Source organism: Moschus berezovskii, chromosome X, assembly GCF_049115385.1.
Source record: "Moschus berezovskii isolate FMDL1 chromosome X, NW_MosBer_1.0, whole genome shotgun sequence".
Lineage (NCBI taxonomy): Eukaryota > Metazoa > Chordata > Mammalia > Artiodactyla > Moschidae > Moschus > Moschus berezovskii.
This window is the reverse complement of record NC_142488.1, coordinates 59,134,027-59,148,292: the sequence shown is the minus strand read 5'-3', so window position 1 is coordinate 59,148,292 and position 14,266 is coordinate 59,134,027. Positions and strand designations below refer to the sequence as shown.

General features: G+C 39.0%; 1 protein-coding gene across 2 annotated transcripts in view; it reads right to left on the bottom strand.

Annotated features, from left to right (window-relative positions):
* The window catches only part of AR (androgen receptor), a 227,816-nt gene that overhangs the window by 98,435 nt on the left and 115,115 nt on the right, over positions 1–14,266 (bottom strand). For both annotated transcript variants that reach the window (XM_055393621.2, XM_088833922.1), the window contains exon 2: positions 663–814. In XM_055393621.2, the coding sequence (XP_055249596.1) occupies positions 663–814 (152 nt within the window). The remainder of the gene's footprint in view (positions 1–662; positions 815–14,266) is intronic.

The following is a 14,266-nucleotide window of genomic DNA, read 5'->3' as shown; positions in this document are numbered from 1 at the left end:
GGAGTCAGTTTTTGAGGCCACTTAGCCAAATATAAGATACAGCTTAGCTTAGGGTTATGGGCTATTGGACAGGGTCTGAGGGAGAGAATAAAAGTTTCTCATCACTTTGGATACTTATCTACCTAGGAGCTATTAATGCAAAAGGCCCCAAGGAGGCAGCAACAGGAGGGAGCAGGTGCATAGACTGATGGTCTACTGAACAGTGAGAACACATCCTTTCTGGGGCTGAGCCCAGGAAGCCTTCACTAAGGAATAGTCTTGTATTCACCACAGAGTACAGGCTGGGGATTTGGTCTGGATTTCTCCACTTCTAACCTCTCTAATAAGGACATTTTTTCCCTCACTAGGCAGGAAAATGGAACACAAGCAAGAAGGAAATTAAATCTTTTCAAATCATTAATTTTTTCTTTTGTTCCTAGGACCCACCAAGCTCCAAGCACCAGCTGGGACCAACTTCATTGCCTTCATTGCCTGTACTAACAAGGCTGCCAAAGACAGGGGTCCAGCAAGTATGAAAATTGACTTTTTAAGGCTCTTAGGTTCTTTGAACCAACACTGCCAGTGACTTTGTCCCAGAGATCATAAAATCCTGAGTCCTGATAGACTGGTGTCTCTTTTTAGAAGGGAAAAGGAGAGAAAAGTGAGTGTCCAGGATCCTTTACCTTCAGCAGCTCTTTTAAAAAAGACTTTGCAGCTTCCACAAGTGAGAGCTCCATAGTGACATCCAGAAGCTTCATCCCCACAAATCAGGCAGGTCTTCTGGGGTGGAAAGTAATAGTCGATGGGCAGAACATGATCCCTGGTGGTCTCCAAACTGAAAAGACCCAGAGGAATAATGCAACACATGTCAGTAGTTGGCAGAAACAGGAAGGTAGAAGTCTGAATCTTCAGGATTAAACTGCATGTGCAAATTATTATTTATTGCTTAACAGAGTCAGTGTGAAGCTGAATTTTCCTTGGACTTCTAGGGATTATTTTTCTAGGGTTTCCTATCATGTGGACAGGGCCCTTCTCGATTCTATGAAAGGATTTGAAAAGTTTTCTGAAATCAGCCAATCCCTTGGGCTAGGTCTGTATGAGGGACGGATGAAGGCAGAAACCTGAGGTAAATGTCTCTAACTTAAGGTGGTGGTCATGAAACAATTTCAGAGTAATTAAATGGTATAAACTCAGTCCTAAAACCTTACTTATCCAAAGGGAGACCTATGGCGATACCAGACTAAGCATCAAAGTAGTTTGATGTGCTTTGTTCTAGTTCTCTGAGCCTTACTCTCATATGTAAGTAGGAAAAATATTACCCAGCCTACTGAGCTACTTGTGTGAGCAGAAGTATAAATGAACCAAAAGGATAAAAAGCTCTTGTAATGAACACAGAAGTGAGGAATTAAAATTAGTATTTTCATGCTAGTCTTTTTCCATTCCATTTCTTTACTTAGGAGTCTATCTAGATAACATGGACATTTCCCCATTCCCATTCTATAAGATAAAGTATCAGTTAAGTAATACACAGTGAGGCTGGAAATCTTTCGGGCAACCCTCTAAACACTTAGCCATTAGAATACTCATGTTCCTTGGTCTAAGACAGAGCTTCAAAGGTCACCTAGTTAACTGTCTATCTCCAAGAGGATCTGTGTCTGTCCTTCCGGGTGGACTGAAAGAGAGGACCAGAAACCCAATCTTAAAACCTTAATGGAAAGGTAGATCTTAGTCTCCCACAGTAATAAATTCAATTTTAAATAAAGGGAACATGGTTCATACTACTCAAAGGTGAACTTTTTTCTCCCCTATGTCTTATGTCTAATCATTAAACAAAACATAAGTGGTTTCCTGGATTAATCTGCCACAGGTAGGTGACAACTGCCTATTCTCTTATCCACAAGAATGCAACCACTATTTTATCTACTTTTTTTTTGCTTTTACTTATTTATTGGAGTATAATTGATTTATAATATGGTGTTAGTTTATGCTGTACAACAAAGTAAATCACCTATATGAGTACATATATTCCTTCCCTCTTGAACCTCCCTCCCCCCCGCATCCCACTTTCTCTAAGTCTTCACAGAGCACCATGCTGAGCTCCCTGTGCTATATAGCAGCTTCCCACTGGCTATCTATTTTACATATAGTAGTGTATACATGTCAATCTACTATCCCAATCCATCCAACCCTCCCCTACCCCACTGTATCCACATGTCTATTTTCTATGTTTGCATCTCTATTCTTACCCTGAAAACAGGTTCATCTGTACCATCTTTGTAGATTCCATACATATTCATTAATGTATATTTGTTTTTCTCTTTCTGACTTATTCCACTCTGCATGACAATAAAGGTTGGGGAAAGTGTGGAGAAAATGAAAACCCTCTTGCACTGTTGGTGGGAATGTAAATTGATACAACCACTGTGGAGAAAAGTATGGAGGTTCCTTAAAAATCTAAGAATGTATAGCTGCCATATAACCCAGCAATCCCACTATTGGGCATATACCATGAGAAAACCATAATTCAAAAACACACATGTACCCCAATGTTTACTGCAGCACTATTTACAACAGCCAGGACATAGAAGCAACCTAAATGTCCATCAAGAGATGAATAGATAAAAAACCTGTGATACATATACACAGAGGAATATTACTCGGTCATAAAAAGGAACAAAACTGGTTCATTTGTAGTGATGTGGATGGACCTAGAGTCAGTCACCATTTTTATGAGTACTTCTTTCTTACTAAGGCAAGAAGGAAGGAAACTAAGCTCTAATGACAGCCTGTTTGCTGTGTTACATGATTTCAGCTCCTCAAAACAACACTGTGAGACATTTATTATTGTATCAAATGAAAAAATTCAGACTGAGAGTGGAGAAGCACAAAACTTTTTGAAATCAAGTGCAGGAATCTCTGACTCCAAATCTAACACAGCGTCCATTATCCTTTGTCTTCTCAGTAATCACTTTCACTTTCTATCCATGGCTCTTTGGTTATCATACTCAGCACAACCATCAGAATCCCCAAAAAAGCATGAAATATTATGCTCCTCTCAATCCTGAGTGAGAAACCTTGGCGGGGCAAGAGCAAAGAAGGCTTTCACTCAGGCTACACTTGACAAGCACTTTATCTCTAAAAGACAAATATTAGCCTTTATTCACAGCCAAAATACAACAGAAAACACTCAGAAACTTCTGCTGATATGCAAACCCAGCAGCTGATTCTGGTGGCCTATCTTTTCCCCTATAATTCATCCCAAGCCAGCAGGAGTCTATCCACCAAACTAAGACTAGGAGGGCCATGAGTTCCACAGGAAAAGAGCTCAGTTCCCAGATATGAATGAGCCAAAGCTAAGAACATCATTCCTTTGGCTAAAAATGTCATTTCCTTGGGTAAAATTTGTCATTTATTAAAAATTAATTTATTATTCATCTTCTTACATTTCATGACTTCTATAACTAATGAAAACAGTTCAAATAAAATCAGAAGGACATGTAATATTAAGGCAGTTTATGTGGCAGGCCATTTCATATATATCATCTCATTTAATGTTCCCAACAACTCTGCCACGTAGTTCTGTATCATCCCTATATTATAAGACAGGAAGCTGCTGCTTAGGAAAACTCAGTAAACTTGTTCAAGATCACTGTTTTAGTAAGTGGAAATGCCAGGTTACCATCCTAGGTAAGTCCAACTGCAAAGTGTAGATTTGTAACCAATGACTAACCATATTATGAAATTGAAGGTCTAAATTAGGTAGATAGATTCAACTCAACTCCTATGGACCAGGTACAGGTCTAGGTGTTGGGAATATACTAATGATCAAGATATGAGCTTTGCCTCTAAGCAACTTGCTATCTACTAAAGAAGAAAGACAGAAAGCAAAAAACTGTATAATAAAATAGTAGATGATATAATAAAGCAAAGTGCGTACTGCTGCAGATGAGAAAGAACCTCAAAGATAGAAATGCTTTTTGAAAGGTATGTTGTTGTTGCTGTTCAGTCGTCAATTCGTGTCCAACTCTTTGTGACTCCATGGACTGTAGCACGCCAGACTTCCCTGTCCCTCACCATCTCCCAGAGTTTATCCAAGTTGAAAAGTATAAATATATGTATGTATGTATATATATGCATATACATATATTTACATATATAAAATGACAGTAGTTATTATGTGAATGAAAAGTAAATATTATATAAACAAAATATATATGTATATACATATATGCATATATATTTATGTATATATAAAATAATGACAATAGCTATTATTATATGACTGAAAAGTAAATATTAGATGAACAAAATGGGAGCCTGCATAGAGTAAATAAGTAGTCCTTTTAGAGACTTTAAAAATAGAAAATTTCATCCATATTAAAATTTAAAATACAAGTTATTTAAAAGAATCTAATCAATCAAATTTATAGTCAATACTCCAAGACTGAAAAAAAATCATCATTTTATTTATTGGGGCTTCCCTGGTGGCTTAGACAGTAAAGAATATGCCAAGAATGTGGGAGACCCAAATTCTACACCTGGGTCAGGAAGATCCTCTGGAGAAGGAAATTGTTACCCATTCCAGTACTCTTGCTTGGAGAATTCCATGGACAGAGATGCCTATAGGGCTACAGTCCATGGAGTCGCAAACAGTCGGACATGACTGAGCAACTAACACTTGATTTCTAAGATATGAATATAATGAAATACACCTCACATAAAAATAACTATGGATAAAGAAGCTGTGGTACATATATACAATTGAATATTGCTCAGCCATACAAAGGAACACATTCGAGTCCATTCTAATGTGGTGGAAGAATCTAGAGCCTATTATACAGAGTGAAGTAAGACAGAAAGAGAAAAATAAATATCGTATATTAACACATATATACGGAATCTAGAAAGTTGGTACTGATGAATCTGTTTGCAGGGCAGCAATAGAGATGCAGACACAGAGTACAGACTTACGGACAAGGGGTGTGGGGAGGAAGGAGAGGGTGGTTGTATGGAGAGAGTAACATGGAAAGGTATACCTACCATATGTGAAATAGAAAGCCAATGGGAATTTACTGTATGACTCAGGGAACTCAACCCGGAGCTTTGTGACAATCTAGAGGGGTGAGATGGTGGTAGGAGGTGGGAGGAAGGTTGAAGAAGAAGATATACGTATACCTAAATCTATACAAAAAAGATCTTCATTACCCAGATAACCACGATAGTATCATCACTCACCTAGAGACAGACATTCTGGAGTGCAAAGTCAAGTGGGTCTTAAGAAGCATTACTACAAACAAAGCTAGAGGAGATGGTGGAATTCACCATCAGTAGTAGCTGAGCTGCTTCAACCCCTAAAAGATAATGCTGTTCAACTGCTGCACTCAATATGCCAGCAAATTTGGAAAACTCAGCAGTGGCCACAGGACTGGAAAAGGTCAGTCTTCATTCCAATCCCAAAGAAAGGCAATGCCAAAGGATGCTTAAACTACCGCACAATTGCACTCATCTCACACATGCTAATAAAGTCATGCTCAAAATTCTCCAAGCCAAGCTTCAGCAGTATATGAACCGTGAACTTCCAGATGTTCACACTGGATTTAGAAAAGGCAGAGGAACCAGATATCAAATTGTCAACATCTTTAGGATCATGGAAAAAGCAAGAGAGTTTCAGAAAAACATCTACTTCTACTTTATTGACTACATCAAAGCCTTTGACTGTGTGGATCACAACAAACTCTGGAAAATTCTTAAAGAGATGGGAATATCAGACCACTTTACCTGCCTCCTGAGAAATCTCTATGCAGGTCAAGAAGCAACAGCTAGAACTGGACATGGGACAACAGACTGGTTCCACACTGGGAAAGGAGTTCGTCAAGGCTGTATATTGTCACACTGCTTATTTAACATATGCAGAGTACATCATGTGAAATGCTGGGCTGGATGAAGCACAAGTTGGAATCGAGATTGCCAAGAGAAATATCAATAACCTCAAATACACAGATGATACCACCCTTATGGCAGAAAGCGAAGAAGAACTAAAGAACCTCTTGGTGAAATTGAAAGAGGAGAGTGAAAAAGCTGGTTTAAAACTCAACATTCAAAAAACAAAGATCATGGCATCTGGTCCAATCATTTCATGGCAAATAGATGGGGAAACCATGGAAACAGTGACAGACTATTTTCTTGGGCTCCAAAATCACTGCAGATTATGACTGCAACCATGAAATTAAAAGATGCTTGCTCCTTGGAAGAAAAGCTATGAGACCAACCAAGACAGCATATTAAAAAGCAGTTTGCCAACAAAGGTCTGTCTAGTTAAAGCTATTGTTTTTCCAGTAGTCATGTATAAAGTGAGAGTTGGACTATAAAGAAAGCTGAGTGCTGAAGAATTTATGCTTTTGAATTGTGGTGTTGGAGAAGACTCTTGAGAGTCCCTTGGACTGCAGGAAGATCAAACCAGTCAATCTTAAAGGAAATCAGTCCTGAATATTCATTGGAAGGACTTATGCTGAAGCTGAAACTCCAATACTTTGGCCACCTGATGCGAAGAACTGACTCACTGGAAAAGGCCCCAATGCTGGCAAAGATTGAAGGCAAGAGGAGAATGGGATGACAGAGGATAAGATGGTTGGTTGGTTGGCATCACCAACTTGATGGACATGAATTTGAGCAAATTCTGGAAGCTGGTGATGGACAGTGAAGCCTGGCGCTGCAGTCCATGGGGTCACAAAGAGTTGGACACGACTGTGCGACTGAACTGAACTGATGGCTGATTCAGGTTGAAGTGTGGTAGAAACCAACAAAATATTGTAAAAAAATTCCCCTTCAATTAAAATTAAATAAATTTAAAATATAAAGAAAAACTGTAAAGGATGTGGAAGAGTAGGAAAAATAATGAAGGCAATTTTACAATTTGAATTTTCCCTAATTACAACCCACTTTGGCTAGAGGCCTGAGATATGACCTTACCATGCCAGTATCTGCCAACCTCCTACCTCCTCTCTCTGGCAAAATTATTTGGACAAGATTCCCACTGACCCTGACAAAGGGCACACTGCCATTCTTTCTTATGGACTGATCTTCTCGCACTGGAAATGAAAATTCTGACTGCAGTCCCTCTCCCATGTTTGTATTCTAGAGAAACTCATGCACATTTGTACCAGGAAGTATGTGCAGAAATGGACACTGCAGCTTTGTTTATAGAAGCAGAAATGATACAGGAGAAAGAATGAATAAATTATATCATATTCATTCAATGAAATACAATTCAGCAATGACAAGGAACAGAATACATCTACAATCAGGTGAATTTTCACAGGCTAATGTTGCAGGAAAAGAACATAACTCATAATAACCTACATACAATATGATTCAATTGGATAAAGTTTAAAAAGAAGTAAAAGCAAACGATACATAATTTGGGAATATATACGTGAAAAACATAAAAATGCCAGGGAGTAATAAACCCCAAATATAGCATAGTGGTTATTCCTGAGGGGTTAATGATATAATGAATGGAGGTACAAATTGATTTATGCATTCAGTAAAAAACATGTATTAAGCACCCGCTACATATTAGGCATCACCAGATGGTCAATACCAAAATCAGATTGATTATATTCTTTGCAACCAAAGATGGAGAAGCTGTACACAGTTAGCGAAAACAAGACCAGGAGCTGACTGTGGCTCAGATCATGAACTCCTTATTGCGAAATTCAGACTTAAATTGAAGAAAGTAGGGAAAACCACTAGACCATTCAGATATGACCTCAATCAAATCCCTTATGATTATACAGTGGAAGTGAGAAACAGATTTAAGGGACTAGATCTGATTGATAGAGTGCCTGATGAACTCTGGACAGAGGTTCGTGACATTGTACAGGAGACAGGGACCAAGACCATCCCCATGGAAAAGAAATGCAAAAAAGCAAAATGGCTGTCTGAGGAGGCCTTACAAATAGCTGTGAAAAGAAGAGAAGCAAAAAGCAAAGGAGAAAAGGGAAGAATAAGCATCAGAATGCAGAGTTCCAAAGAATAGCAAGGAGAGATAAGAAAGCCTTCCTCTGTGATCAATGCAAAGAAATAGAGGAAAAAAACAGAATAGGAAAAACAAGAGACCTCTTCAAGAAAATTAGAGATTCCAAGGGAACATTTCATGCAAAGATGGACTCGATAAAGGACAGAAATGGTATGGACCTAACAGAAGCAGAAGATATTAAGAAGAGGTGGCAAGAATACACAGAAGAACTGTACAAAAAAGATCTTCACGACCAAGATAGTCACGATAACGTGATCACTGACCTAGAGCCAGACATCTTGGAATGTGAAGTCAAGTGGGCCTTAGAAAGCATCACTACGAACAAAGCTAGTGGAGGTGATGGAATTCCAGTTGAGCTATTTCAAGTCTTGAAAGATGATGCTGTGAAAGTGCTGCACTCAATATGCCAGCAAATTTGGAAAACTCAGCAGTGGCCACAGGACTGGAAAAGGTCAGTCTTCATTCCAATCCCAAAGAGAGGCAATGCCAAAGAATGCTCAAACTACCGCACAATTGCACTCATCTCACACGCTAGTAAAGTCATGCTCAAAATTCTCCAAGCCAGGCTTCAGCAGTATGTAAACCGTGAACTCCCAGATGTTCAAGCAGGTTTTAGAAAAGGCAGAGGCACCAGAGATCAAATTGCCAACATCCGCTGGATCATGGAGAAAGCAAGAGAGTTTCAGAAAAACATCTATTTCTGCTTCATTGACTATGCCAAAGCCTTTCACTGTGTGGATCACAATAAACTGTGGAACATTCTGAAAGATATGGGAATCCCAGACCACCTGACCAGCCTCTTGAGAAACCTGTATGCAGGTCAGGAAGCAACAGTCAGAACTGGACATGGAACAACAGACTGGTTCCAAATAGGAAAAGGTGTACGTCAAGGTTGTATATTGTCACCTTGCTTATTTAACTTATATGCAGAGTACATCATGAGGAACGCTGGGCTGGAAGAAGCACAAGCTGGAATCAAGATTGCCGGGAGAAATATCCATAACCTCAGATATGCAGATGACACCACCCTTATGGCAGAAAGCGAAGAGGAACTCAAAAGCCTCTTGATGAAAGTGAAAGAGGAGAGTGAAAAGGTTGGCTTGAAGCTCAACATTCAGAAAACAAAGATCATGGCATCTGGTCCCATCACTTCATGAGAAATAGATGGAAAAACAGTGGAAACAGTGTCAGACTTTATTTTTTTGGGCTCCAAAATCACTGCAGATGCTGATTGGAGCCATGAAATTAAAAGACGCTTGCTCCTTGGAAGGAAAGTTATGACCAACCTTGATAGTATATTAAAAAGCAGAGTACATTACTTTGCCAACCAAGGTCCGTCTAGTCAAGGCAATGGTTTTTCCCGTGGTCATGTATGGATGTGAGAGCTGGACTGTGAAGAAAGCTAATCACCGAAGAATCGATGCTTTTGAACTGTGGTGTTGGAGAAGACTCTTGAGAGTCCCTTATACTGCAAGGAGATCCAACCTGTCCATTGTAAAGAGATCAATCCTGGGTGTTCATTTGAGGGACTGATGCTAAAGCTGAAGCTGCAATACTTTGGCCACCTCATGCGACGAGTTGACTCACTGGATAAGACTCTGATGCTCGGAATGGTTGGGGGCGGGAGGAGAAGGGGACGACGGAGAATGAGATGGCTGGATGGCATCACCGACTCTGTGGACATGAGTTTGAGTGTACTCCGGGAGTTGGTGATGGACAGGGAGGCCTGGCATGCTGTAATTCATGGGGTCGCGGAGAGTCGGACACGACTGAGCGACTAAACTGAACTGAACTGAACATATTAGGCACCATTCTAGGTCCAAGGGTTAGGTTGGGGAAAATAAAATTGTTAATGTTCTCATCACTTAATTGGGCTTCATAAATGTTGTTTTATTATCATACAATACAAGTAACTTGAATGTTACATGTATTCCTTTGTATAGCTATAACATAACACAATTAAAAAAAAAAAGACTAAAAGAACAACCTCTGAAATTTCTAACACATCCCTAAATAACTCTAACTGGAAGCACAGCAGAGGTTTCCTTCAAGAATAAATAAATGCAGAATTTGCACACAACATTGTGTTTTTTCCCACCTCTCCTGGGTTATGCACTCACTTATTATCCCAATGCTCGGCATTCAGTTTTATGAAGTCTGAAACAAAAGCCCTGCCACATAAAATGGAAATTTTCCAAAGTAAGAACATGACTTGCTTTTCTCCAATTGTTTCACAATTAATTAAATGGAAGTGGATTACTAGAAAGCTATAGGCTTACAAACACCAGCTCAACCATGAGAAAGTCAGGCTGAGAAACCCTTAGCACCCAGTTATAATCTCAATCTCTCTCTCTCTCCCTCCCTTTGTCTCTCTCCCTTTCTCTCTTTCTCACTTCTTCTCTGTCTCTCTGGATCTGTTTCTGTCTCCCTGTCTTTCTCTATCTCTTTCTTTCTCTTTGTCTCTCAGACTTGAAGATACTTTAGATACCTTAAGGAGTCTGACTAACGTAAGCAAAGATCCTCAATGACTACAGAACCAGGATGAAATGTAAAAGTCATAGACCAGTCTTCCCTGTTTGGGATAGAATGTAAAATCAGTAGGGCATTTGAGCAAGCCAGACCTGCGTTAAAACCTTGCTTCTACCACTGAACCTTGGGCCTAGTAATTAGGCTCTCTGAGATCATCTTGCCTCATCTAAAAATTGAGGATATTTTCTACCCTTACAGCTTTTGTGACTTATATTGAATAACAAATGTTAACACTTTCCCTCCATGTCTGTCACATGGTGGCTGCATTATAAGTCTAGGGTGCCATTACCTTGTGTTGTGCCATAAAAAATGAAATCTCTTATAGTCTTAAAATAAAAAGGACCATCGTTCTTGGCTATACAGTGTTTTTAGTGAAAGTGTTAGTCTATTTCAGTCATGATTGACTCTTTGAGACTCCATGAACCGTAGCCTGCCAGGTTCCTCTGTCCATGGAATTCTCCAGGCAAGAATACTGGAGTGGGTTGCCATTACAATCTCCAGCGGATCTTCCCAACCCAGAGATTGAACCTGGGTCTCCTGCATTGCAGGCAGATTCTTTTCCATTTGAGCCACCAGGGAAATCCAATACAGTGTTTTTAAGGAACAGCAAATACAGATGGAGAGAGAAGAGCAAAAGGCTATATATGTGAAACTGTATCATTTTTATACATACATCTGTACTTTTCAAACAAGAAAGGATTTAGGAAACCACCAAATATCTTCACAGAGCATCATATTTTTCCTCATGTGGAGTAATTAAAATGTTTTTATTAATGACATTGTGGAATATAATGAAAACTTTACATGAATTTCTAAGATAAAAATCAGAGTTCAAAGTTACTTTCTCTTCACAGATGGCTTGAACCTACTTTTTTGAGGGTATAATGGATATTTCAGTAGTAAGCCTCATTTCCCCTGACAGTCTGAGGTTAGAAATTTGATGAATATCTGTTCAAGAAAACAGTCATGTTTTCTTTTAAAAGTACTACATGAGCTTATGTTATATCTCTCAAATTCTCTTTAGTGAGGCTTTTTGTTGAAGTGGGAAAGTAAACAGGTAGAAGATATGGTTTTCATGGTCATCTTTGCCATTTTATAATACGTCACTGAACAAATAATTTTGCTTAAATTTCTTCATGTGCAAAATGTATAAAGAAATATGGAACTCACAAGACTGCTATGAAGATTCCATGATATTCTGGAGGTAAAGCAGCTTACATCATTGCTGAGAAGACAGCTGGGATTTTGAGAAACATGCCTTGAATCCATGGAAAGTATTACCATCTTAACAATGCTAAATCTTCTCACAACAGAACCCAACTCCACACACCAGTCAGTCAGCACCAGAACCAAGACTCCTGGGACCACAGAACAAGATGCACCAAGCCTCAGCCCTCCCCATCCACAAGCTGGTACCAGGCTTGGAACCTCACAGGATGTGAAGCCAGCCATACCAGGGCCAAGCTATGCCTATCAGGGGTTGGCACTAGCCCCAGGAAGCCTTTGGACACACTGCCAGCTGAGTCAGGATATAGCCCCACCCACCATCATGCTGGCAGCCACTGTGCAAAGGAAGGCCTGGCAGCCAACCAAGCTAGAAATCAACCACACCTACCAGCATTCCCACAGTAGTCAGCCTTGTCACAACAGAAGGGCACACACATATATAAGGGGGCACCATCAGAACATATTTCTCCGATGAACAGAGGGGAAGTGCTGCTGGGTCTCATAGAACACTCTCTATATTAGATCACTTCACCAAGACTGTGAAACACAGTAACTGATCTGCTTAATAAGCAGAATAAAAACAGAAAATTAGGGAAAATGAGGAGACAGAATATATTCCAAATGAAGGAACAAGACAAAACCTCAGATAATGAACTAAATGAAATGGAGATAAACAATATATTCAAAAAAGAGTTCAAGTTAATGATAATAGAGGTGTTTGATGAACTTGGGAAAAGAATGGTTAAACAGAATTTTTAAAAAGAAATAGAAAATATAGAGAAAAATCAAACAGAGTTAAAGAATACAACTAAAATAAAACATAGATTAGAAGGAATCAACCATAGATTAGGTGGTACAAAGGAATGAATCACCAAACTGGAATATAAACTAGTGGAAATCATCCAGGCTGAAGACTAAAAAAAATTAATTTAAACTTAAATATTTAAATGAGAAAAGTTTAAAAGAAGTATAGGAAAACATAAAGCATACTACCAATCACATTATAGGGATTCCAGAAGGAGAAGACAAAGATAAATGGGCAGATAGCTTATTTGAAGGAAAAAAAGCTGAAAACTTCCCTAAATAGGGAAAGGAAGAGGACACTAAGGTCCAGAAAACACAAAAAGTCCCAAACAAATGAATGTTAAAAGATCCAGGTGATGGAAGTAAAGTCTGATGTTGTAAAGAACAATATTGCGTAGGAATCTGGAATGTTATGTCCATGAATCAAGGTAAATTGGAAGTGGTCAAACAGGAGATGGCAAAAGTGAGCATTGATATTTTAGGAATCAGTGAACTAAAATGGACTTGAATGGGTGAATTTAATTCAGATGAACATTATATCTACTACTGTGGGCAATAATCCCTTAGAAGAAATGCAGTAGCCCTCATAGTCAACAAAAGAGTCTAAAATGCAATACTTGGGTGCAATCTCAAGAACGAAAGAAAGATCTCTGTTGGTTTCCAAAGCAAACCATTCAATATCAGAGTAACCCAAGTCTATGCCCCAACCACTAATGCTGAAGAAGCTGAAGTTGAACGGTTCTATAAATACCAATAAAATCTTCTAGAATTAACAATGAAAAAATATGCCATTTTCACCATAGGGGAAGGAATGCAAAAGTAGGAAGTCAAGAGATATCTGGAGTAACAGGCAAATTTGGCCTTGGAGTACTAAATGAAGCACGGTAAAGACCAACAGAATTTTGCCAAGAGAATACATTGGTTATAGCAAACACCTTCTTCCAAAAACACAAGAGACGACTCTACACATGGAAGTCACCATATGGCTAATACCAAAAGCATATTGATTATCTTCTTTGCAGCCAAAGATGGAGAAGCTCTACACAATCAGCAAAAACAAGACCAGGAGCTGAATGTGGCTCAGATCATGAACTCCTCATTGCCAAATTCAGACTTAAACTGAAGAAAGTAGGGAAAACCACTAGACCATTCAGGTATGACCTAAATCAAATCCCTTACAGTGGAAGTGACAAATAGATTCAAGGAATCAGATCTGATAGACAGAGTACTGGAATAACTATGGATGGAGGGTCAGGACATTGCAGAGGAGACTTATCAAGACCATCCCCAAGAAAAAGAAATGTATAAAGGCAAAATGGTTGCTTGAGGAGGCCTTACAAATAGCTGAGAAAAGAAGAGAGGCTAAAGGCAAAGGAGAAAAGGAAAGATATATCCACTTGAATGCAGAGTTCCAAGAATAGCAAGGAGAGATAATAAAGCCTTCTTCAGTGATCAATGCAAAGAAATAGAGGAAAACAACAAAATAGGAAAGACTAGAGATCTCTTCAAGAAAATTAGAGATACCAAGGGAACATTTCATGAAAAGATGGGCACAATAAAGGACAGAAATGGTATGGACCTAAGAGAAGCAGAATATATTAAGAAAGGTGGCAAGAATACACAGAAAAACTGTACAAAAAAGATCTTCACGACCCAGATAACCAAGATGGTGTGAACACTCACCTACAG